We start from the raw sequence: 27,091 nt of genomic DNA, 5'->3' as shown, positions 1-27,091 counted from the left end.
GACCCCTGAGTTAGACGGGAAAATGGCTACTTTTATGGCAAAGTTTGTTAAAGACCCGCGAAAAGGCATTGACCGTTCCTGGCGGTCATGCCAAGACAAGCTTTTAGATACAATAGGCCCCTTAACGAAGATCCTAGACATGGCGGAAGAGGCCAAAGTTTCCAGTTCCACCATTTCACCGGAAGTTCTCTCTAATTGGGCTCAGAGGGCAGTGATCTTTTTGGGCAACGCTAATTGCGCCCTTTCAACAGAGCGTAGACGCTCGCTGCTCATTAAGTTAGATCCTAAATTGGGAGACCTAGCCTCGTCAGAGGCGGGAGCAGTAGCGCAGGGCGGCCTATTTGGGGATCCATTCATAAAAGAATTGGGGAAATTTGTCTCCACCTTTTCATCCCTAGACAGAGCACAGTCCACCATAAAAAGGGTGTTTAACCAACGTTTTTCCCGGGGGGGCGGTCGTGGAAGGGGCCTCACGTCCGGCCGTGGTGGACAGAACCAACCGAATAAGGGTCAAGGCTCCGGCAGAGGTCAATACAACTCCTCAGCCAATTACACAAACTTCTACCCCTCCAGGGGTCAACGCTTCAGAGGAGGCCGCGGCGGCTTCAGGAATGACGCAAACAGCAACAACTCTCACGGTGAGTGTAATCCCGGCGGACCAGGTCCAGATTGGGGGGAGACTGGCCTGCTTCCAGGAAGCCTGGTCAGCACTTACGAAGGACGCGTGGGTTCTTCAGACAGTGCGTGGGTTTCACATAGAATTTTACGATCACCCGATTCAATTAAGGGATCCACGGCCCATTCTTTTTTCCCAAGGGGATGCCCGGTTGATCGACGAGGAGGTCTTGGCGCTGTGCCAGAAAGGCGCCATCTGTCGTTCAACACGGCATCCTTCAGGTTTCCGCAGCAACATCTTCCTGGTGGAAAAGCCGGATGGCGGCAAGAGACCGGTGATAAATCTCCGAGAGTTCAACGGTTGGTTGGTTTACAACCATTTCAAGATGGAGGGGATCCATCTTCTCAGGGACGTCCTACGGGCGAACGACTGGATGGTCCGCTTGGACCTGAAGGACGCTTACTTGGTAGTGCCCATCCACCCGCCTCACCGTCGGTTCCTGCAGTTCCTCTGGCGGGACCAGGTTTACGAGTTCACAGCCCTTCCTTTCGGGCTCTCCTCGGCCCCGTGGTGTTTCACCAAATTGTTGCATCCAGCCGTGGAGGTCCTTCGGAGTCAGGGCATCCGAATGATCGTCTATCTAGACGACATCCTTTTGATGGCGCAATGTCCCAGCAAGCTGATTTTTCAGCTCAACCAAACGGTAACGTTATTGCAGGGTCTGGGTTTCATCATCAACAAGGACAAGTCTGTCTTGTCGCCTTCCCAGAGAATGGTGTTCCTGGGGTTCCTAGTGGACTCAGTGCAGGCCTCCCTCAGTCTGCCATCACGGAAGATGGCCAAGATCAGGCACGAACTCCGGCAGACGATCGCCAAGGAGCGCACATCCCTACGTCAGATAGCCAGGGTGGTGGGCCTCCTCTCGTCCTCCATCCAGGCGATCTTTCCGGGTCCGCTTCATTATCGGGCCCTTCAGCGCCTCAAGGCGTACCACCTTCGGAAAGGTCTATCTTACGAACAGTTGGTCCCATTGTCCGAAGAGGTAAAAGAGGAGATGTCCTGGTGGCTCTCCCACATGGAGGCCTGGAACGGCCGGGCGATATTCGGGTCGGTTCCGGATCTAGTGATAGAGTCGGACGCCAGCAGATCTGGTTGGGGCGCCCGTTGCGGCGATTTCTCCACAGGCGGAGGCTGGTCGTCAGAGGAGCAGCAACTCCATATCAATTGTCTGGAGCTCCTCGCAGGTTCTTTCGCGGTCCGTTGTTGGACCAAGGATTCAGCGTCATCGTGCGTCCTTCTACGGATGGACAACATCTCAGCGGTGCGCTATGTCAATCACCTGGGCGGCCCTCGGTCCAAAGCCTTGGCGAACTTAGCAAAGGATTTTTGGGACTACTGCCTAGCCCACCAGGTCTCGGTGACAGCAGAGTACCTACCGGGTCGAGCCAACGAGGTGGCGGACTGGCACTCGAGGTACCTGCGGGACTCGAGTCTCTGGAAGTTGGACACGCAGGTGTTCCATTGGCTACAGACCATTTGGGGCCCGTTCTCGGTGGACCTGTTTGCGTCCCGTCTCGACTTCCAGTTACCGAGGTTTTTCAGCTGGAGGCCGGATCCTCTAGCGGAGGCCACGGATGGAGTCAGGAGCGCCCGTATGCTTTTCCACCTTTTTCAATGATAATGAGGTCGGCGGCCCTTCTTCACCGCCAGCAGGCGGAGGTGGTGATGGTGACGCCGTGGTGGAGGTCGCAAGTTTGGTTTCCCGTTCTTCTGGAACTTTCTTGGGATTTTCCAATCCTACTCCCCCGGCTCCCTCATCTTCTCCTCAATCCAGACGGGGACCCGCATCACCTGATAATGCAGGGTTCTCTCCGCCTCATGGCATGGAGGCTTTCCGGAGACGCTGGTCGCTCCCGGGCCTTTCGGGAGCAGCTGACTCCTTTTTGTCTAAAGCATGGGCCAGCAGTACCACGAAGAGATATAGATCAGCGTGGTCCAGGTGGATGCGTTGGTGTCTTCGACGGGACCTGGATCCCCTGGTCGCAGGAATCGTTCACGTACTGAATTTCCTGGCGGAACTAGCGACTAGTGGTTTGGCCTATCGAACAATTAATGCCGTTCGCTCGGCGATTTCGGCGGCACATGAACAGATAGACGGTGCCCCGGTTGGGGAACATCCCCTGGTGTGCAGGCTCCTTCGGGGGGTACGTCTTGATTTGCCCCCGGAGCCAAGGTATTCTGTCCTTTGGGACGTTAATTTGGTCCTGAACCTTTTCCTTTCCTGGCAACAGAATAGGTATCTTTCTCTGAAAGAACTATCGGCAAAATTGGCCATGCTATTGTGCCTGGTGTCGTGTCGGAGGGTGTCTGATGTACGTGCTTTAGATATCTCAGCGAGAGTGTTCTCTCTGGATGGAGTTACCTTCACGGTGGGTCGTCGAACGAAGTCCGCAACGAGATCTATATCTTACCCGGCCTACGTGGACGTTCCCAAACTATGTGTGGTCCAGTGCCTAAAAGCATACGAAGATATGACTTTAGAACTTCGTCCTCCGGGCGAACAGCAGCTCCTGATCGCACTGCGAAAACCGCATAAGGCGGTATCCTCTCCCACCATAGCCCGTTGGGTACGGTGGATATTGCAAGAGGCTGGCATTGATACCAAGCAGTTTGGAGCTCATTCGGCCAGAGGTGCTATGGCCTCGAAAGCTTTCTCCTTGGGAGCGCGTTTGGAGGACTTAATGCGTGCTGCAGATTGGTCCTCGGATTCCACTTTCAAACGGTTCTATTTCAAGCCAGTGGTGGATATTGCGAGTTTGGTGGTCGGTCAGCTTTAAACAAGCATAATCTGAAGCCTCCGGTCCTGACACAGAATCGAAATTTGCCTAGCATAGTAACGGTAAGTTTCAATTCTATTAAGGACACGGAGGCGAGGATTATCCCACCCACTCTCCGGCGGAGATCCCTCCCCGTATTGGTGTAAGTAAAAACTCTTGAAAGTACTTGCTTCTAACGTATTGGTGTAAGTAAAAACACTTGAAAGTGCTTGCTTCTGACGTGTCGGCATATTTATTGTTTCTTGCCTTGTTCAAATCACTTATGAACGTTTGCGGCGCTGACGCAGTTGTTTTTTTCCTTCCAGGTAGCGAATCTAAACAGGATCGTGGTTGATTTGGCGTGACTCGCGCGAAGAAAGAGGAAGGGATCACAAGAGGGACGCCCTACCTTAGCGCAGTGAACACTATGGAAGGACTATGTTTATGGACTGATGGGAGTTGTAGTTTATCCCATGTGTTTGATGTTTTTGCGATATGTTTATCCCAGTGTTGAGTGGTATAGCATATCCTTTACAAAGTTTTGCTTTTCTGGCTGCTATGTGTTTTCTGTTAATAAACAGCGGAGAGAGAAAAGCATAATCCTCGCCTCCGTGTCCTTAATAGAATTGAAACTTACCGTTACTATGCTAGGCAAATTTCGATTCCTCCTCCTCCTCCGATTCAAGCTATCCTGGCTGATGAAGGGTGATGCCCTGAAATCTGTCCCAGGATGCATATTTCCAGTCCAAGGAGGACCTGGCTTGGCAGTTTGGGCTGGACTGGTCCCACAATTTACAGGGTCAAGACTGATTTGCATATGCATGGGTCCAAACTGAGGTAGTGTAGTGAGCAAAATAATGATGGATTAAACCCAGATCCTTGTGACTGGGGGTGAATGTTTGCATTGTCCAGCATTCCGTCCATCAATTGTAGCTTTTTGTAGTCCCCAGCCATCTTTAAGAACAAAAGTACATGATATCTCTGGATGTCCCAGTGTCCTCCGGAGGATATTTGCGTAAACAGGTGGTTTTTGGGCACTGTACCCCTGGAGTATATCTCCTCTGCTGACACTGAGGTTCGGATTTTTTGTGCTACTTCTTTTGAGGGGGCAAAGAGCAGTGGGGCTAAGGAGCATGACGGTCTTGTACAGTCTGAAGCCTGGTATACAATCACCATTTATGATGACTAGATTTGCATAGCAATTCCAAATAAATCTTTGTAATGTAGGTCTGATCCCAGATTTATGTAGGGTGCAACTCAAGAAAGGCCCAGTCATCACAATCAAATGTCTTTTTGTCATCCAAGGTATGTAGGTTTTATCTTACCTTCATTAAAAAAGTATGTATCACATGATGGACATGGCCGATGCCCGGTGGAGCCCCTTGGTTCGGCTATAGAGGTGTCTGGCCCGGGTTTCTCCCTTGGCCGTCACCTACATTGGGGCATGGCATTCCTCATCCCACTGCTGATGTTTTTCCTCTACTGCCTCCCTCAGGATGAATTGCCCCAGATTGCTAACAATTGAACCAGCCTTGGCGCAGCTCTAGGCTTATCGGAAAACTCCGGATGGCGGCTGATTGATGGTGGGCGAGATTCCACTCTTCCGGACCGTCCCCTTGCCCTCTTGGCCGGGAGTAGCAGCCTGCCCCGGCGCTGATCACCTGCAGCGATGAGCTGTATCTAGGGTGAGTTGCACGGCGCTGTTGGTCCGGTGGACCTGAATTCCCACCTGCAATCTTCCGATCTAGGGGCGGCTCGCTATCCCAGTCCCCGCTGCTGCCTCGCTGCCTCCCCCATACTGGCCGGCTGCCTGGGTGTGCTTTACCTCAGTTCCGACTTCTGGGACCCGTGAGTCCTTTCCAGGTATGGGGGTGCGGTATCTACGAAATACAGGTTTTCAACATTGATGCCCCCGTGGTCCTGAGCCTCTGAAAGCCTTTTACAGCCTTCCGTCTGCCTTTGGTTTTGTGGCTGCGCCCCCCCCCCCCCCGACTCTTCTCACTTAAATCCTGTTCTCTGGTTCTTCGTTCTGGATTTTTGACTTTTGTGCATCCCGCCATTTTGTTGTTGGTCTCTGTCGATACCCACGAACCGCCATTTTGTTTGACCTCTGTCCATTCCCCCTTCCCTCCGGTCTCCCCCTGACAATCATCAAACGTTTTTCTCCTTCTCTCCATCCCCCTCCTGGTTCCCTCCTCTCCCCTCACCTTCTGTCCGAACATTGTTCCTGTCCCCCTCTACCTTCTCTCCCCCTATGATTTTTCCACTTACTTTGTATTGACTGTGCAACAAATGTTTAAATTATTGTACCTTGTAACTCGCTATTTTTGTTCTTGATTTAAAGCGCTCTGATACCTCTGGGTCTAGCCAGCGGTATATAAAACTCAAAAAAATAAAAAATAAAAATGATGGTCTTGACGCACAATGTCTGCGTTCTATCTAGCTTTTATGAAGCCCATTGATGTGTCCCCAGTGTAATGGGCAAGGACTTAAAAGGTTAGAGAGGTCTAAGTTGGGAAACATATTTAGTCTCTAGGATACATAAAGATTCTTGGTTACTCAACTATCAGGGAAATACTGGCTTCTCTCGTAGTCATTATAACCACCCCTATCTCTCTAAAGAAGTTATGGAGCTTTACCACATGCCATGTAAACATCTTAGAAAAATACATTGTCCGTTAATCGGGTCAAGCTCCCTTATTTACCAGTAGTTCCTTGATAAATCTGTCTCCTTTTTCTCTGTGAAGGCCGGTTCCAGATGTTCTCTTGCCTCTAACCCCAGAAAAGGTCAATCCAGATTTTCCAAAACAGATGTAATGATGAGGCGGCCATTGTATCCAACGTCCAGCAGTGGTCTACCTGCTGCGAGCTCTGTATGGCAGCAGCGCTCCTGGCTCTGGCTTTCTTTCCCACGGCTGCTCTGGTGCCGGGCATCTGCTGCCTCAGCCGGGGGCGGCCGTCTGTCTCTCTGGCAGAGGGTCTCGCTGTGGGCAGTCATGCTGCGTGCGGCAGAGGCAGGGGGTTCCTTCGCCTCTCTACGCTCTGATAACCTGGCCCTGCGCGCACTGCCGGTGGAGCCAGGCTCCGGCAAGGGAGTTGCCGTCACCTCTGGAGCGGACGCAGGTGGTGGCGCTCTCGACGCCCTCCCTAGTGCTGCTGGGGCTGGAGGCTGCCCTGTACCTGAGCGGATGCCGCCTGCGCCCGGTGCCGAGCCCGCCGCTCACTGCTACTGCGGACACCAGTTTGGGAGCTTTGCCGGGCAGCTGGGGGACGGCGCTGCCATGTACCTGGGTGAGGTGCTGGGCCCCAAGGGGATCGCTGGGCTCGCCCCTTACTCCAGGCAAGCAGATGGACGCCAGGTTCTGAGATCGAGTATTCTCGAGTTTATTTGCAGCGTAGCAATGTTCCACTTGAGCATTCCCGCACCAAGGACCGGGTCATGTGTCACCTCGGAGTCCGCTGTTGTCCGAAATATATTCTATGATGGCAATCCAAAGCATGAGAAATGCACAGCTTCAACGTTTATAAGGTTTGGCTCCTTTGAAATGTTTAAACCGACAGATGAACTGACAGGACGAACGGGACCCAGTGTTAATCAAAATGATATTCGAGTGAAAATGCTTGACTATGTGATTGGCACCTTCTATCCAGAAATACAGGAATCCTACCCCAGCGACACAGTTAAAAGGAATGCTGGCTTTTTTCGAGAGATCACTCTGGACCGCTAGGCTGGTTGCAGAATGGCATTGGGTTGGATTTTGCCACGGGGTGCTCAATACAGATAAGATGAGCATAGTCGGACTTACGAATGCTTATGCCCCCTTTGGCTTTATTGACAGATATAACCCTGATCACATTTGCAACGGCTCTGATAATATGGGACGCTATGCTTACAATAAACAGCCGGAAACTTGCAAGTGTAATCTGGGTAAGCTTGCCGGGGCTTTGGTTCCTGAACTGCCCCTGGAGATGAGAAACTGTCCTCGAAGAGGAGTTTGATGCAACTTATGAGAGTCATTACTTGCAAAAGATGAGGAAGAAACTAGGCCTTCTTAATTTGGAATTAGAAAAAGACAACACAATTGGTATCCGACTTCTTAAAAACCATGGAACGCACAGGTGCAGATTTTGCAAACTCTTTCAGTTTGTTGAGCTTGTTCTCTGGAGCATCAGATCCTGCGAAGCTAGATAAAGTCTTGCAAAAGATAGTTAAGCAATGTGCATCTATTGACGAATTAAAAGTGGTTTTCAAACCAAAGATGGATCCGAGGCAACTTTCCACGATGCTCATGCTGGCTCAGTCAAATCCACAGCTGTTTGCTTTAATTGGAACAAAAGCCAATATTAATAAGGAATTGGAACGTATAGAACGGTACTCTGGGTTGCAGCAGATGATATCAGATGATCTCTGTAATGAAAACAAAGCACATTGGAAAGAATGGCTGCAGAAATACAGTTCGCGGTTAAAGAGAGAACAAAACAGTGTTGATGATGTTGAGTCACTGAATTCGGTGTGTGTGAAGATTATGGATTCAAACAGTCCACAATATATTACATTGCCCAGAATGTTATTGATGCAGCAGAGAGCGGAGACTTCACAGAGGTGCAACGAGTTTGCTCTTCTAGAAAACCCGTTCCAAGATGAAGAGTGTTTACAGGGGGTGAAGAAGCGCTGGTCACCTGAAGAGGAAGTTGAAGATGCTGCTGCTGGAGCATGTAGTTCTACTGAAAGGAAGCCTATCTATAGCAGTAAACCTCCACGTTGGGCTTCAGAACTCTGTGTCACAAGATCTTTATAATTGCCTTGTTGGTTTTTACCACTCATAGAGGGGAAGTCAATTACTCTATAGTGGAGAGTCCAACAGGCCAATATTAAGATACTATTAAGTTACTGAAACATTCTGTTTGGGTATATCACAATATAGCTGTGACTTTTTTGACCCCTCGCAGGTTTTAGGTAGAGGCTTCCTTTTCATTTTAAGGACTTCTTTCACGCAGCACTGACGTTTTACTAGGCTTAATGTAGACAGGATTGTCAATGGCATACTGAATCTAACCTATGCACGAGAAAAGGAGATCTGCTTAAAATTGAAATTACTGCAAAACAAGTTGCTTCATATTCGTCTGTTAAAAAAAAAGGATGTTGGCAGGGAATTTAGGATTTTAAAATGATTTCATACCCAAAGGTAGTCTGTTTTTACATGAAGACGAAAATAGAAAGTCAGATATCTGATATGTTTTTGTCCGATGACCAACTGATAGTATGTTTTAGAGATGCCAACTTGCAACTCTTTACTATTAGATATGTAAAAAGGAGTTAAGATATACATTATTTAGGTTTACTGTTTTTTTGGAACCGCTTCTACGTAGACACTTTCATCTGTGTCATCATAACAAGATTTATTTGTAATTGCAAGCTCAACTCAAGAGGTTGTTAGGATCATGCTTGGCATATCTTAAGTGACAAACAAAATGCTGTGCACTTTGATAGTATGCAGAATTCTTGATCAGCCAGTTGTATTTGTATGTAAACAGGTCTATAAAAGTATCTCTCTGAATAGCCAGAGTGCATATGCTGGCGAAATTTAAAAATATAAATCACAAACTGGCCAGAAAATGCTTAACGACGCAGTACGAGAGAGAGAGGCTAATGCAGATGCATTTTTCGATGCCGTAAACAAAACAAGCACCACAAATGTACAAACAAATAAAACCAATGAAGGTGCTGACAAAGACCTCAATTCGCTTCTAAAAAATCTAGAAAAGAAAATGAAGGCTGAGATCACAAAGTAGTGGGAGCACAAGTCTCTTACTAAATATGTAGAGGCAGGAAGAGTCCCGCGTGGACTACGCATACTATTGGCTCCTAGCTTTGCAAAGCCTAATCCAGCGATGCTCCGTGAATGGGGAGAGAGTAATTTACAAGCTTCTATGAACCTCATACATATTTTAATTAAATATGCAGACATTGATCGCTTGGTATTAATAGCTGAAATTGAGGACATTGAGAAAGAACTGAGCAAATCTGACAAACAGGACTGGATCACGCCAAAAAAGAGTGAAATTAAAGATCGTCTCAAGAAGCATGAGGAGAAAATAATTGCGAGGAAGGTACACAAATTTGCTAGGGACCAGGAAGATTACCAAAAAGGGCAAATATATACTTTTTCAAAAAAATATGACAATTTTAGGAAGCTAAAAGGAAAAAATACCTTGAAACAAAACATCCTACAAACTGGTGCCACAAATGTAACTGATGACGATGCAAACACTGATGCAGACTCATTAACGAGTGGCTCGAGTGAGGAAACGAGCAGCAATAGCAGTAGGAACACTGAATTCGTGGTACTCGGCATGGAGGAGGAGGTGGATTTTTTGGTGGCGGCCAGAATGAAAACCCTAAGATCACAGAACGAGCAAAATCAGGTCGGAAGAGGCGGGACACAATCAGACGTGCAAACAGGAGGAAACTCAAGCGGAAAGCCCAAAAAGAAGAAAAACGTCTGGCGCAAGAAGTAAGGACTGACGCACATACAGTGGTAAATCTAACAACCATGACACTCACGAAAGCAGAGGAACAACTGCTGGTGTTGGGCCTCAATTTCTGCCCGAATACCGACTTTAATTATTCTACAACCCGAATTGACATATTCAAATTTATAAGGAAATTAAAGCTAAAAAGTTTTTTGCCATGAAAAATGCGTGGGATGAGAAAAAATCTAGAACTTCCACTGCAACAGAATCTAACCTGCAGGTCTCAGAAGTACCTATTCTATGGGCTTTACATGAATTGAACAACGAAGAAGAAAATGACTCACAATTACCAACACAAATAAAGTTACGAGAAATTAATTTACTTCAAAAAAGTGCAGGAGAAAGCCCTTTCAAGCCAAAGTCAACATTTATCCCTCTCATGCCAAAAGACGCGATCGATGTGTTCCATGGCGGTGTTACAGAAGAAATTAAAAAACTGAATTGCCAAATAAATCATAACAAATGAAGACCTAATCAACAACAGATACAGTTCACCAGAGATCAGCAAAAACCCTGAAGTAGTGGTGAAAAAATCAGATAAAGGAGGCAATATTGTTCTATGGAGCAAAATGGACTACGATAGGGAAGCAAAGCGGCAGTTGGACAATACAGACTGTTATGAAAGAACATCAATGAAAACATATAATAAAGTGAAAGACAACATTAAAAAGGAATTACAAAAATGGAAGAATGAAGGGCTAATAACTAACGAAGAGTTTAAATTCATGTATAACACCCATCCAGTAATGCCCTTCCTATACTTGCTCCCCAAACTGCACAAAGGACAAACCCCCATACCAGGCCGTCCCAATAATATCAGCCATTAACAGCATGACGGAACATGTGGGACAATACACAGACTATTATCTACAGGATCTGGTTAAAGGGTTGCCTTCATATATAAAAGACACTTGCGATTTCTTAAAACGTATTGATAAAATGGTGTGGACTGATGATTTAATGCTTTTAACTCTTGACATTGAGTCGCTATACACTAGCATTAATCATGAACAAGGTCTGCAGGGTGTAAAATATTTTTGGGATACTCGACCAGCGGAGTATATGCTGCACAATAAGATGCTCATGTCATTAATAACTTGGTGCTTGAATAATAATTTCTTTGCCTTTGGCAAGGAGGTGTTTAGACAGAAGCGGGGAGTGGCCATGGAGGCCTGTTTTTCCCCGAGCTACGCATGCTTGCACGTTGGGTTCTGGGAGAGACAGGTCCTCATGAGACACTACCGCCAAGAAATGGAGCAAAGAATTTGTCTATGGGTGAGATATATAGATTATGTTTTCATTGTGTGGAGAGGCAACAAACAAAGTGCAAAAGAATTTGTTGAAAAACTGAATATAAATGACTATAACCTGTACTTTACATCGCATTGTAGTGAGAACTCTATTGAATTTTTAGATGTCCAAATACAGGTAGCAGGCAACAAATTAATCACCAACTACAGGAAATGCGAACCTCGACGCGTCTAGCGCACACCCGAAGTACCTAATTGCCAGCACACCCTACGGGGAAGTACTGCGTTTAAAACGCATATGCTGTACCCCCGAGGAGTATGAAAGATGCAAAAATGAGAGTTTAGAAAGGTTGCGAGCCAGAGGTTACACAGAAGACATGCTTACCTGAGCTACAATCAAAGCAGGCGAAAGACCTCGAACAGAATTACTACCACCAGACATCGAGGCAGATAATGAAACTGTAAGCAGCCAGGAAGCACCAAGACTAATCACTACGTTCAGTAGACAGGAGCGGAAAATAAGAGCAATACTCAATAGAAATTGGCCAATTGTTTTAAGAGATAGCATTCTGAAAGAAGACCTTTTAGATAAACCACAGGTAACTTTCAGAAGATGTAAAAACATGGCCACCCATGTTTCACAACCACTGACAGCAGGGGCTCCTGCGACTATGTGGTTACCAAGTAAACAGGGTTTCTATAAATGCACAACCTGCCGGGCATGTAATTTCGGCATCAATACCACTAAATATAACACCCCCTTTAGTGAGTATGATTACAAAATCAAAGGCAACTATGACTGTCATACAGAATTCGCGGTATACATACCTACATGCACATGCGGGCTCAGATACGTGGGCAGCACCATTAAACCAGTGCATGTAAGAATACTCCAACATATACGAACGATTATCAATAGCGACCCCACCTACCCGGTAGCAAGGCATTTTAAGGCAATTCATGATAAAAATATCAATTGTTTAACTTATTATGTAATTGATTCAGTACCGGTGCTTAAAAGAGGTGGGGACAGAGAAAAGCTTCTGAGACAGTTGGAGACAAAATATATAATAAATCTGAATAGTAGGTCTCCATATGGATTTAACAACACAGAAGATATGCACACGTTCTTATAAATACAACTGTGAATTATACATAATGAAATACGGCAGAAGATGAATCAGAATTTTATGCTAATGCACTAGCCAATCTCTTATTCCCAATCTTTTAAATACATTTATATATCTTTTTCAATGTTTATATGCACTGAGCACTTTTTAGACAATGCAGATAAAATATTGAGTTTTATGTCCGGGCTCGTACTATTAGCCATAGAAATTTGTAAAGAACTTTGTATGCGAAATGTCTATTTATAGGTTTCGTTAAAGACAGTCATTATAAGGCATTATTTTGCACATATAAAAGGAGTAATTTCCGTTGTGTACTGTGATTGCGTAATTTTGCACATACTTGGGTTTACAGGCATTTATGCCGATTTATGTTTAAATTCTGGACTTTTATTGTCTTTTAGAATTTTAACATGAACCAATGCGTAATGTTGCGCAAACAGTGGATCTAAAGCATTTATGCTGCTATATTTGAATTCTAAAATGTGATCAATTTTAGAGTTTTTATATATTGTAAAATGTCATGAAATTGTATTGCACATATTTATTATTTATTTAATATGTATGGCATGATGTTTGCACATTTATAATATATTGCATACTTTTATAATTACTAGAAAAGAATGAAACCGTCTAGATTATATAAACAACATGAATGTTGGATGGCATACATGGTAAAAGAGAAAAAATGCACTGTCACAAGTGTATGTCTTCACTTTTTAGCACCACGTGGTGAGAATGGTTGAAAAAAATAAGTATTTAATGTGGAAGGTTACTGCATGGTCGCCATGTGATCAAGGTTACTTGTTAACCGAAACGCGTCATGCCAGAGAAGATCCGTGATATGAGAGAATAAATCTTCCTAAAATATTTACCTGCTGCGTGGTGGTACGTTATTCTGCGGTACGAAGTACGTTGGATGAGGAGTTTACAAAGAGGTCTATGAAAGTGTGTATATTAATGATTCATGTTTCTGTAAGATATTCACAATCGTACAGGTTGAATAAAAGCTATTTGTTCAGCTTCTGTTTATTCAAGATTCAGCTTTAGATGTAAAAATCCCAAATGCTCAAGCAATTTGTAACCGAGACGTCTAATCATGATTATCCTGTGAAACGTATCTGGGGCTAGCCATACTTCAGCGCATCAACATTCTATAAAGTGGTGGTGTCCACGGGGACGCTCACTGCTTTGACACAAGGTGGCTCACCTCTGCAAAATGTAACACCACCTTCCACTTTCACAGCCAAATAAAACCAGATAAGAAGCTGGACAATTAATAAAGTTGGGTGAAATTTACCCAAAGGAAAAATAATTAGCATGTTGAGACTTGTTATACCTATCAGCACTATCGTAATGCATTCTCTGTACTCTCTCTATCCCTGCATCTAAATCAATGACCCCATGTTTATGCACCCTGTTGAATATGCGCTTGAACAAGTTTACATGCATGATCACTGTGGTAGAGTGTGGCGGAATGAAGTTTTTACAAAACCTGTCCCTCAATGCTTCCTTGACAATAATCCCAGAAGTGGTAAACTGGATGGTTTCCCTCACTATCCTGTTTACCGATCCTCATATCCTTGCTTTGGGGGCTGTACAAAGCCACAGTGAGTTGTTTGATTCTAGAGCTGGCCATGTAATTCTTCATGTCATGGGACCCAAAAAGCACCTCATTATTAGATACAAATTGCAAAGGACACCCTTCAAAGTTCACAATGCTACACATAGTAGTTTCTTAACAAACACATGGTAGACAATAAAATGGTAATCTACCAGTTCAATAATTTACAAAGTGATGAGACAATCCCTGCACTTGACCCATAAAGTCAATGCCAATCGTTTCACATGCTTTCTGGGAAAACCCCACTGACATGAGTTGATTGTTGTGTGACAGGTGCTTGCCTGCACATTGACATGCTTGGCAGGGACCGACTAAAACCATTATCCCTAGATGGCCACCAGTAAAATCCTTATTACCTCTTTATTTCTGTACATCATGCCGTGGTGTATCTCATGGGTAAGGCTTATTAACCTAGAATGTAAAATACTCATCCCACAATAAACTTTCATACAGACATAGACACCCAGTTCTGGGTTTTACTCTAGCACATTAACTGCTACAGAATAAAAGCTTATGTTTCTCCATTATTTTTGATGCTTCACAAATATTAGGTTATGAACTATTGTATGACTTAGCAGGAGTGGATTCCACTGGAAATGATATAGAGCCATCATTTGTGTCTCAATATCGAGATCCTGCATAGAATCATCCAACATATAAGGAGCAGTATTTCCATTTAAATGCCCAATCCTTAGATTCATGAATAATATATGGTATATGTGGTAAGTTTAAATCTAAGCCATTTTGCACACTAAAAGATTAGGACAGTTTGTTTTCTGATCCATAAAGGCACAACAGATGTATCGATCAGGTAGTACTGCTAAATGTGATGTAAAACTGTGACTCTGTGCAATGCAGCACATGAAGATAAAAATCCAGTTAAAATAGTCGACAAAGAAGTCACAGAGAATTAAATTAGTAAACCAGACAAGCATATCGTGTGTAATTTCATAGTGTACCCTGCCTAAGACCTCTCAATGCATGGGTTGTTTTAAAACCTCAGAGTAGAGCATAGCAACATGTCTGTCAAAATGGATGTCAGGACTCACCTGGTGTCCAGGAGTAACAGTTAAATGCAGGTTTGGAATGCACAATTTGTCCAATATTAGCCATGGGGCAATAACAAGGGAACGGTCTCAGAGTATACATTTTCAGTATGAAATGTTTCTAAAAAAAAACAAAGGGCACCACAAAGATAACAGAACAAGCAGCAAGAGGTAAAACCCTAAAATAGTTTCAATGTAGCAGATAAAATCAGCTAGGGTTGTTCATCAATGTCATTAGCACATTTGCAAATGGCATGCAAAAAGGTTGTTCAAAGTCAGGACAATCTCATAAGGGTCTCTTGAAGCAGGTGCGAAACAATTCTGGCAGGATTAAAAAGCGTTGCCTAGTTGGAGCTTCCACTTAGTATGGCTAGGCAGAAGGGGCTCCTACTCGGCCAGATGTTCATTAGTCAGTTGCACATCCTGACACAAGTCATTGATCAGAGAATAAATCATCCTAGAGATGCTGGTCAGAGCAGACATACAAAATGCTAATACCATGCAGGTTCTGGCAAGGAGATCTCCCATTGTATCTTCAGGAAACATGCAGACTCCTACCAAAGAAGTCAAAACCCTAATGTTGTTGACAAGTGTTGAGGAAGACTTGACCCCTCTTTCAATCGCTAGATGAAAATGTGATTACAAATTATTGCAACATTTTAACTAACCATTAAAATGATGTATACTGAAAATTCAAGGAATGATGTCCAAATCTAATAGTCGCGGCGTGTGAAAATGCACTTTGCTGTCCACAGTCAGTGGGGCATGAATCTCAAAAGGTGAAAGTACATTTTGAATTAAGGTATGGGGGTTTCCCTTATTGTACATGTACAAGGGAAAACAACTGTTTTAAAAAATAACACGATTTTGTGTAGCAGAAGATGGACAGGTAATTTGCCCTTAAACAGGTTTGAACTTGGAGCCAGCGTGATATCAGCAGTGACGGCACCACTCATTGAATATAAGCAACTGTGCATAGTTTGACTGTGGTGTCACAAACATATAATTACTTTTTAAATCATGAATTCATAGGATGAATTCTCGGAGGTCATAGAATCCTTGGGTTACTTCCACAGTCTTTGAAATGAGGAAGTTGAGTTTACTTTGTTTTGTGAAATACTAACAAAAACCATCCTTTCGACGTGGTCTCTTTCTATCTCCTTAAACACTCTTTTCTCTTTTTGCCCTTTATAACTCCCATGCCTTTTCATTTGATACCACATACACCCTTTTCAAAGAAGCAATCTTTAAATGGCAAATGTATTTATTTGGAATTGTAGCGGTTTAAATTCTGCAGCAATAGTATTCCCTTCATCTGTCATTTCCTCCTGTTATAGGAACATACATTTGTGAAAACCCAAGTCGTTTGCATGTTACAATAAATTAATTACTTGTTTGCCCACAAGGGCCATCCACTTACTGTCAGGTTTAGAGTAGTCACAGTAAAAATCAAAAGGGATTCGAAAAGAATGCTTGAATTAATCTAAACAACTTTAATCTGAGCAGTATTTAATTCATTCATTGTTTTTCCGTCTTGTGCTATTACATACCAGAACCAACCATGTGCAAATTAACTTTGACCACGCTTCAACCGAAGAGGTCACACTCTTTTGAAGGGAAACACTTGGCAGCTCCTGTCACGGTGGTATATTGGTCTGTGGTCAAGATTAATTCAAGAATTCCCCCTTCACTATTTTTAATAATTCTCCTAGGCACATCATCAGCAGTTATCACTGGCATCTTTTATTTTGTTACATGTGAAAATCGTGTTGATTTTACATTGCAGGATTCTATCAACAATATCTGCATGGCACATTTCTATCAATCTTTTAAAAAGATCCAACCATCCTCATTTCGGAGCTCTGTTGGGTTGACAGACTGCAAATGCGTTTTATGGGAGCAAATTGGGGGCCTCGAACATGTGAAACTACAGTTACAGCAGGTAATATAATTGTTTATATTAAATGCTCTTTTGTCCTGTGTCATGTTGATCAGTTGCCCTTTGTCCTGCCTTGGGTAGATTAAATGGAAATTGTAGAACTGGGTCAGCAATCATACAGAAGACATGCACATATGTAAATGACGTGTTGTTGGGGGAGGTGCCCAAGCAGATCTGGTAGAATGCTGCGATCTATTTGACATGTCCCTGTGGCAGAACATTGCTTGTGATTAACAGTTTAACTGATATAACAGTAAAATATTGGATAACAAGAACTCTTAGTCGAACACCCATTTTAGTGATTTTCTTTCCTATGTAATCGGGCAGTGGCTTTTAATTTTGGTCTCTCGTCCGAAAGACCGGTGTGGCATTCGTTTTGCCTTTCAAGTCACCATTATTAGTCACTTGAGGTTTAGTGAAACAGGTATGCACTGTGAGCAACGGGACAGCAGCTGCTTTTATCAATTGCATCAGAGGGTGTAGGTATGAGAGTAGAAATAAGTGCCTTAATTTGTTATGTTATATATGTGTACCCAGGGGAAATAAGATTGGTTCCTCAGCGCACCTTTACGGATGATGCAGTGTTCATGGGAAAGACAGAGAATTGCTTTAAAGCACTTAAAGAATGTTATTTTATGTTATAGGTAATGCCAGAGTTTCTTGGGTCACTGGTAACCTTGCCTATGCACACCAAAATGTTTTCAGTTGGTCTCTGAGGCAGATGAGTGGCGATACGGGACAAATAAAGAGAGTTAAGGAGGTTTGCATCTTGGCGATAGACACTGAAAAAACATGGTCACCAAAAGTGACAGTTATTGTTCTTGGGACAGAGAGGAGAAACCAATTGTTGAATCTTCAAACAGGAAACTGTGCAACAGCTACGTTTGACAGCAATAAAATCTGGAAAATAACTATAGCCGTAAAAGCAAATTTTTTGGGTGAATCGGAAGCCTATGTTGGTTCTTCAAGAAGGGATAATATGGAAGGGAGAAAGTGGAAGGGACTAGGCCCCTTACAAATCAGACGAATATCTACGTTTTGGAATATTCTGAATTGTTTTTAACTGAAACTACAGGTACTCCATGTTTGAGACAAGATGACTAAAAGAAACATTGGCAGGGAAATGAAGGTTGATATTCCATAGAATAGAACAGGGCAAAGCAGTCCAGTGGGAGAGTGTAGGGATTCCAGATTGAATGACAATTGTCATTGAGTTCTTGTAAAGATTCAAATTCAAGCAATTTTGTGACATCGATTAAGATGTATGGGCTAGCTCTGGAGTAGCATAATTTCGGCCCCCTGATATATCTCCGTAAAACAATTATTTTCCAGAAATTTTCGTTTTTGATTTGTGTTTTTGGATCATTAGAGAAGTAATTTAGCTTGGATAGACATTGTTAATCCGGGCCAAATTTTCCTGGACAACATTTAGAAAAAAAATAGAAATGGCGGATATGTTGCATTGATGATGTATTACTTCAGAAACCATGAGACTTATATACTTCATTTTGGTGTCAAAACATAGGTGTTGGGGTCAGGTAGTTTTATAGAGACAAAAAATAACTCCTCATATAACCTTTCCGCCATTTTCCAAAATGACTGCTATATTAGAGGAAGAAGAGACGTATACAGAAATGAAACAAATAATGATGCTTATTTTATTTGGTGATATTTGGTGGGGTATTTCTAGAGCGCAACGTTTGCTCCGGAGGGAGCATCTTGGCGCTAGGAAACCTGTGTGAACCAGTCCAATAGGATTAGATGGAAGCTTTGGAATAATCGTCCGGGAGATTAAAGATCCATGTCTTTAGGAGCTTTCGAAAGGATTTTTCCTGGGTTTGTTGTCTGAGGGATTTGGGCAGTTTGTTCCACGCTTTAGTTGCCAGGAAACTGAGGGTCTTCTCACCCTTCGTTTTTAGATTGTATTTAGGTAGAAGGATGAGGTTATCATTGGTTGAACGAAGGTGACGGCTGGTCACGTTGTGGGGAAAGCGCTTGTTGAGGTATTTAGGGCCAGTATTGTTGTAGGCACGAAAGGCTGTGATCAGGATTTTGAAGAGAATCCTTTTATGGAGTGGGAGCCAGTGAAGTGAACGAAGCGCTGCAGAGATGGAGGATCTGCGGGGTAGACCCAGAACAAGACGGGCGGCTGTATGAAGTACGCTCTGCAGTTTTTAATTAATCTCTTTATGTAGACCGCAAACAATGTTTATGATCTGAACATGAAAAGAAAGTGTTTATTACACCTGTTTAAAACACATTTTCGTAGTTCACTTTATTTGTTTCAGCAATCGCTCGTGTTACATTTGCAGAATCTTGAACATTTGAGGAGAGACTATTGACAGGGACATCTTTTTGTAGCACAGGTTTTGCGAATACATGTACGTGTAAGTTCTGTTGGTGGAGGCTTTGGAAATTTCATAGGTTTTATCACCCCATCAATATCTTCCCAACCAAATTCGCACAGATCTTTCTCTACATATGCATAAGCCAAAACATTTAAGTCCTCTTCTAATCAAGTAGAATGCTCTTTTAATGTGCCCACGCACAGAATATGACATCAGTGGAAGGTCACTTAGCGGGACTGATCAAATGAACTCAGTGTACCGAAGATTGTCAAATGCGTTAGTCAGAAGTTGCGTTTCCACACACTTAAGGTATTTTTCTACATCTTTAAAATCACATTCATCTTCTGTCTCAGCAAATCCTTTTAGAAATTTTACAGGTTCAGCAGTTAAAGCTCCAAGCTTTGTTCCAATTTTGCTCATAGTGTCATCACCCGTAAGAATATGTGCCTTGATACGAACACTGGGCAAGTGTCTTTTCTCGCCTGTTCCATAATGTATCCCTAACTCTGACAGTCCTTGACTTATGAACATTGTAACAAATCTAAGTAGCAGAATAACATCTGTCTCATTTGACAGTACAATTTACTTAATTGGAGCCATTTCAAACAGCCCACTCAGCATGTGGCACCACACAAAGGTCAGCTTCCTTCAATTTGCTGTTACGTTCTTGAACAATATGGCCCTTACCTTTTAAATATATCTCTGGAGGCACCAACTGCTCATTGACAATCATTCTACTTGCTGTGATTGGACATTCAGTGTTCACTGAAGCATCAGCAATGTTTTGGCAAGTTAACTTCTCCAAGTTCATCTTGTTTTATGTTGATGACCAGAATGTATCAAGTTGCACAGGTATAGGTGCAGAATTTTTGATGCTAGCAAGGTCAATTGTTCTTCTTGTAGACATTTATCTGATTTTCTCACATTCTTTAGTTCAAGATAACTGCCGAAGACAATGTGCAGTTCTTGCAAGGTGCATACTGACTTTGATATCTGAAGAACAGTCTGAACGACCTCTCCAAAATTTGATTGGATGACATCTTGACCATTCGCAATTGTGACATCTAGTCCACAACAACAGCTGTTTTTATTGAACACCTTTTCAAATTGAAATTCTTGAGGTGAAAGGTTTTTTTTTAGTTCTGGTACGAGTTTGTGCTTCACTGGTTTGGTTGCTGCATCTTCATCAAATAATGCGTTTGTTCGAAGATCATGTGCCTGAATGTCCTTGATAAATTCACTCCTTTCTTGGCTACATCCATCTCTCTATGCTTGCGCAAGTTGTTTTTTGTAACCTGGTTTGTAGTGGCTGGTAGGACAAAACTCTTACTATTTTTTTTTTTAAACCTTTATTTGGAGACAAGCAGGGTCAAGGGAAGTGCATACACAATACATACAGACATTTATGGCCATTACAATGGTACGTCAGAACCCAAAAAAATGATATACAAGTCGGTACAGGGCAGCAGACCAGTCAATACAAGGAGCAACATCGGAATGCACAGTGCAAATTATAGAGCAATGATCCAGTATGTTCAGGCAAGCTAATGAGACAATACAATGCGGATACAGTCGATTAGCGCACAATAAATAAAAACAAAGGAAACACAGATGTAAGGGACACATAAAATAAGGGCACCCAACAGGGATACGACCTCAGTTCCCAGCCATATACTTGTCGTAAGGGGAACCACAGCCCCCAATAGCTCGCATGGAAAGGAGACAGCGTAGCCTCTCCCCCAACACTGGGAGATCAGCAGGTTTAATGTAAAATCCCAGCCCATCAAGATGCCATCAACCAATCCCTTCGCGGTCCCCTGATTCAGAATCAGAGTCCTGCACAGCTCTGGTTAGGAGGTACACCTGGAGCGGGCTCCAAAAGTCCTTCGGTCTGCATCGGACAGGCATAAGGTCAGAATAGACGTTGTATTGATCCTGACAGTATATGAGGTCAGTCACCCAATCCTGAAAGCGCGGCACCCTGCCACGACCCCAGCAACAAGCAACCCTACGCCTAGCCAGCAGCAGGGCCACGTCAACAAATCTGCGGTGAGAGGCAGGCACGTCCTTAGAGTAGCCCAGCAACATCACTAAGGGGTCAAAGGCTACCCCATCCTCCGTCATAATCTGCAGGGCCTCATGAACCTGAGTCCAATATTCTAATACCCCCGCACAACTCCAAGCCAAGTGCAGGAAGTCAGCGCCTTCCGCACGACATCTAGCACTCCTGTCATCTTCCGCTAAATGAAACCGTAGTTTCCTCGCCGGGGTATAATAGTACCTCTGAACAAACTTATAGTGGATAATTTTAAGGCGACAGCTAGAAGAAACATTGGCCGTGAGCCCACAACAGTACTTCCACTGCTCGTCGGTAATGGGAGCACCCAACTCGGCAACCCACTGCTCGCGCACCCGATTGGCCGGGACCGAACGCTGTCTGCGAATAGCCCCGTATAATTTCGACACCAGGTGTCGTCCATCCGAAACCAACAGCACGTGGAGGGGGAGGGTAACCCCAGGCTCCGAAGGGAAATCTGAAAGCAGAGCTCGCATGCCCTGCCGCAAGCGGATGAAATAGAACAGCTCTAGAGGGGAGCAAGCAGCCGCTCCAAAGAAATGAGCCTGCGTACGGAAGGCGCCCTCATGAAACAAGTCGCCCCACGTGAGGATGCCCAGACGCTTACACATTCGCTGAAACCCCGCTCCCAACAACAGCGACAGATCAGGATGATAAGACAGAGGCAGAGCCGGCGAATAAAGAAAGGAGACGCCCAGCAATCGGGCCACCCGCTTCCAAGCATCCACCGTGCACGTCACAGTCGTGCGAGGTGTCTCCACGTCGGACACCTTGCCCAAAACCATCCCCTCCAGTGGGAGCGGGTGGGCAACCCAATGTTCAGCAGCAATCTGGGGCATGAACGGCGTAGGGCGCATCCAGTGATAGGCGTAGTGCGCCTGAGCGCTGAGATAATAAAGCTCGAAGTCAGGGACGTCGAATCCGCCATCAGCATAGGGCAACGTAAGGGTAGCCCAAGCCAACCGTGGCTGCCTGCCCCCCAGAACAACCGCAAGAGCTCGGAACGGAGCCTGCGAAAGAAATAAGCACCAGGATGATACGGAAGGTTTTGAAAGAGGTAAAGGAAGCGGGGTAACACTACCATCTTGATAAGGGACGCCCTACCGGCAATGGAAAGAAGCAAGGACATCCACCTGGTAACATCATCTGCAAGTTTGGTAATAGCCACCCCATAATTAAGCCGAACCGATTCCTCTCTGTCCAAGGACACGACAATGCCCAGATAACGCAACTCCGAATCACACCATTCCAGAGGGTAGTCAAGGGGAAACCTAGCTACAGCAGCAGTGAGGGGGAAAAGTTGAGACTTCCGCCAGTTAATATGGACACCGGAGACCCCCCCAAAAGCGACCAGCTCTCGTAAGAGCGAATTAAGGTTGTTCTCAGGGTCCTTGACATAGAGTGTAACATCATCGGCGTATAAAGAAATACCGACCTGCCGCTGAAGACAATTAAAGGCGCTCTGCTGGTGAAACTGACGAATCCTGCAGGCCAGTGGTTCAATGGCTATAGCAAACAAGAGGGGCGAGAGGGGGCATCCCTGTCGGGTCCCTCTCGTAAGAGGGAACGAGGGGGATAGCACCCCATTCACCACCACCCTCGCCATCGGATCAGTGTATAAGAGCTTAACCCATGAGATGAAGATCCTGGGGAAACCCATTCGACAAAGAACATCAATAAGGTAGCCCCACTCAACAGAGTCAAACGCCTTAGTGGCATCAAGAAAGATGGCGGCGACCGGGACAGTAGGATCAATGGTTGACACAAGCGAAAACAAGGTGCGAAGATTGTGGGAGGTAGCACGGCCAGGCACAAACCCCGACTGGTCAGGCAGCACAATAACGGGCATGAGTTCGGCTAGTCTTACTGCCAATACCTTCGCGAGAATTTTGACATCGCAGTTGAGCAATGAGAGGGGCCTATAAGAGCCCACATCCAACGGATCCTTACCCGGCTTAAGCAGCGACGTAATGGCGACCTCGCGCATGGAACCCGGCAGACGCCCCTCCTCCAGGGACTCCTCAAAAACCTCACGGAGCACAGGGGCCATTGTGTCCACATAACACTTATAAAATTCAGCAGGAAGGCCATCCAGACCGGCGGCCTTCCCATTAGACAGAGACATGATGGCATTCCTGACCTCCTCCACCTCCAGAGGCCTGCCTAAGAACTCCCGATGACCATCCGATAACCAACAAAGTGCCAGCTCATCAAGAAATCCGCCGTATCGAGTCTCACCCGTCTGCTGTGTCGTGTAAAGGTGTATATAATGGTCAATAAAAGTACGCTGGATCTCCGAAGTGTCTCGGCAGCGAGTGCCATCCGGCGACACCAATTCCAGCACGTCAGACCCATGCCTTGGATGTCTAGTAAGGGCAGCGAGGACCTTACCGGGCCGCTCCCCTTCACAGTATCGCCTCGCCGTCCAGTATTTCCCCCTATGCTTAGCCTCTCTAGCAGCCTCCTCCTCATATTCGGAGAGCTTAGTACGGAACTGCGCCAGAAGATCGGGATCAGAGTCAACCTGCATTCTGCGTTCTAAGTCTCGCAAGACAGCCTCCAAGCCCTCGAGGGCCCGAACAATCAGCCGAAGTACTCCACAACTTTTAGAAATAGTGACACCCCGGATAGTAACCTTGAACGCCTCCCAGATGACCTCGACGCTGTCCACAGAGCCTTTGTTCCTAGGGAAGAACGCCTTTACCTCCACACCAAGCTCCTCCCTGAACACCTGGTCAAGCAAAGCAGTCGGAAACAGACGCCAAGGTGGGCGCGGCCTATGCAACCCGGGGACGGATATAACAACCTTCACCGGACAGTGATCAGAGTACGTCCGAGCCAGATGTGTAGCCTCCCGTAGGCCAGCTCCCAGCCCCCTAGAGAGAAACACATAATCCAGTCTTGCCCATGAACGAGCATGCGTGGTGTAATGAGTGCCCTCCTTGGTGGCAGGGTGGGTGTACCTCCAGCTATCGACCAACCCGGCCTCTTCCACAATCCCCCGCAACACTTCTCTGGCCTGTACATTATACTGAGGGCTCCCCTCCGATCTGTCCGACTGGGCATGAAATGCAAGATTGAAATCACCTCCCCACACAATGTAAGTGGCATCCACAGCAAGAACATGACCCCACAAAGTGACAAAAAAAATTGGCGTATCGACATTAGGAGCATAGCAGTTAACAAACAACACAGTGTTCTGCCCAAGCCGCCCCCACAGTAGCACATAGCGCCCCTCAGGGTCCCCAACAAATCCCAGTTCCTGAAATGCGAGCGATCTTTTAACAAGGATAACAACCCCCCGAGCATAAGAAGAGTAGGAAGCAAACCTCCTGGCCGCAGCCCACCTCCCGCCAAAGTTGGGGGAAGGAGCGGGACGCAGATGCGTCTCCTGGAGGAGAGCAACATGAATAGCATGCCTGTCCAAGTACTGGATCACACTACGACATTTCCTGGCATCATTAAGTCCCCGTACATTCCAGGACAGAATCGATATCTGATCTATACCAGCAGTCGACATTACCCAGTTTCAGGGCCCCACAGGACCCAATAAGCAAATACAGGGCATCCAACTACCAGCAACAGCCAAAAACATGTCCACACCCTAGGGCGCAGACACCCCCCCACAGACACTCCGCACAGTCCCCAGCCATCTCCGAACCAACCAACCAAAAACACAACGACCCCCCCCAACCAAACCATCCATGCAACAAGCACTCAGAACATACTGCACGCCGCACGCCACCAATCCATCTCACGCGACCCCCAACTCTCACACGTGTTTCTCTTGCATAGCGCACCCCATCACGTGGCAGCCTAAGATGGCGGCCAGTGCACTCGGGCCCAAGATGGACGGCAGTACGGACCACATGATCAGTGCCGCCAGATAAAGAAATGAACCAGCCTAGACAGCGGGCACTGCACCACACCCGTGCACCCAGACAGCGGCAGCACCTATCATACCGACCCAGAGATCCGGGGCAACCAAACATGGACAGCTTCACTCCCGCCCCATCCACCCACCTGAGACCACCCCAACAATCAGGCCATACGCGTCCCCACCCCCCCACCATTCCCCAACACACATCCAGTCAAACAACAAAGGACTAGAATCCAAAACAAAGGTACAATTGGGGCACACCCTCCGGGGAACCTTCCAGAGGTGCACGACACCACTCCCTCACGCCACGCCAGTGTCCGCGCCAACAAGTGTCAGACGGCCCCAGGCGCCGCGCGGGGGGGTGGGTGCCCGGAGCGCGACATCAGATAGCACCATCCCGCGGTGCCACACCGACCCCAGGAAACAACACGCACTCACGCAGCTCATGAAAGACATGACCCCCGCACCAACAAAAGTAAAAGCGGGCAATAGGAAGGCCGCAAATGCGGAGAAGGAAGGCAGTAGAACTCAATATGAAAGATACACGTCCAGAACACTCCAAAAACAGGAAAAAGAGAGACAAAGTCCAAAGTCACCACAATCAGGCGACCTCCTCCTCAGCCGCCGAATGTTCGTCCTCAGGGTCTCGATCGCCTCCCCGATCCGCAGCTGCTCGCTCGCGCTGGAGGCGCTTCGCAAAATCCTCAGCATGCTGTGGGTTGGTGAAGAAATGTTGCTTAGCCTGGTGCATCACTCTAAGTTTAGCAGGGTACAGCAAGGCGTAGTCCACTTGTAGTTCCCGAAGCTTCTTTTTCACCCCCAGGAACTTACGACGCTGATCCTGCACCATCGGCGTGAAGTCGGGGTACATGGTGAAAGACACCCCTTCGAAAGAGAGGGCCCTGTTAGTGCGGGCGGCCTGGAGGGCGGCGTCCCGGTCACGATAGTTCAAAAGGCGCGCAATGATGGGGCGCGGTGCAGCCCCAGAGGCCGGCCGAGGTCCCAGTGTCCGATGCGCCCTCTCAACGATGAACTGGGATGAGAACACTTCTGCCCCAACGGCGCCCACAAGTAGCCTCTCCACATAAGTCTCCATTTTGCCCACATTCGTGGATTCCGGCACACCTACAATGCGCACGTTGTTGCGCCTGCTCCTCGCCTCCAACTCCTCATTCTTAGCGGCAATGACACGCAAGATATTGTCCATTCTCGCCAGTTGGGTGGTATGGGTGGTCGCCGTGTCATCATGGTCCGAAATGCGCTGTTCCGCCGCCGTCAAGCGCTCCTCGTGCACGTCCAACTTCTGGACAACCGCATCCATGCGCGACGATATCTTGTCCACTATCGTGGCAAACCCCTGCCTCATCTCCTGCATCATTTGGGCAAAGTCCGGTGGCGGCGGCTGCAGGACACCATCAGCGACATTCGGGGGGGGGGACCGCGAAGTTCCGGCGTCCTGGAGCAAACGCGTCGCCCGCCTAGCCCCTCCAGAGTCAAAGGACAATTTGGATTGTTTAGTGTCCGGCTTCCCCATAATGGTGCGCTAGTGATGTAATGGGGGACAAAAAGCAAATAGGATCGAAAGCGGACCAAAGGTACGGCCAAAGACAAAAGGCTCGATTCGTGGGGGCACGAGCAGGCCAGCGCGCCCCGCCACTCCCAACGACGAGAGAATGGCCGTCCCCGCTCCCAGTCCAAAGGAGCGAGCCCCCAGAAACCAAGAAGAAGATCCGGTGCGCCTCCGTGAGCAATGGTATCCGGGCAGGCAATGCAGGAGCCAAGAGATAAGTCCGACAGCAAGGAAGAGCCAAACGGCTTGCCCGGCCAGCGAGCG

The 27,091-nt window shown here is 46.2% G+C and overlaps 1 protein-coding gene and 1 pseudogene across 3 annotated transcripts in view; both read left to right on the top strand.

The window, feature by feature from the left end:
- Positions 1 to 27,091, top strand: part of AFG2B (AAA ATPase AFG2B) — a 247,052-nt gene that overhangs the window by 82,524 nt on the left and 137,437 nt on the right. For both annotated transcript variants that reach the window (XM_086958256.1, XM_086958257.1), the window contains exon 5: positions 16,800 to 16,955. In XM_086958256.1, coding sequence (XP_086814382.1) covers positions 16,800 to 16,955 — 156 coding nt within the window. The remainder of the gene's footprint in view (positions 1 to 16,799; positions 16,956 to 27,091) is intronic.
- LOC147733692 (protein adenylyltransferase SelO, mitochondrial pseudogene) lies at positions 6,429 to 9,596 on the top strand (annotated as a pseudogene). Its single transcript, XR_015308756.1, has one exon. The product of XR_015308756.1 is annotated as a protein adenylyltransferase SelO, mitochondrial pseudogene (transcript).

This window comes from Lissotriton vulgaris, chromosome 2_1, assembly GCF_964263255.1.
Source record: "Lissotriton vulgaris chromosome 2_1, aLisVul1.2, whole genome shotgun sequence".
Classification (NCBI taxonomy): domain Eukaryota; kingdom Metazoa; phylum Chordata; class Amphibia; order Caudata; family Salamandridae; genus Lissotriton; species Lissotriton vulgaris.
The sequence above is the reverse complement of the archived record's forward strand: the minus strand, read 5'-3'. Positions and strand labels throughout refer to the sequence as shown.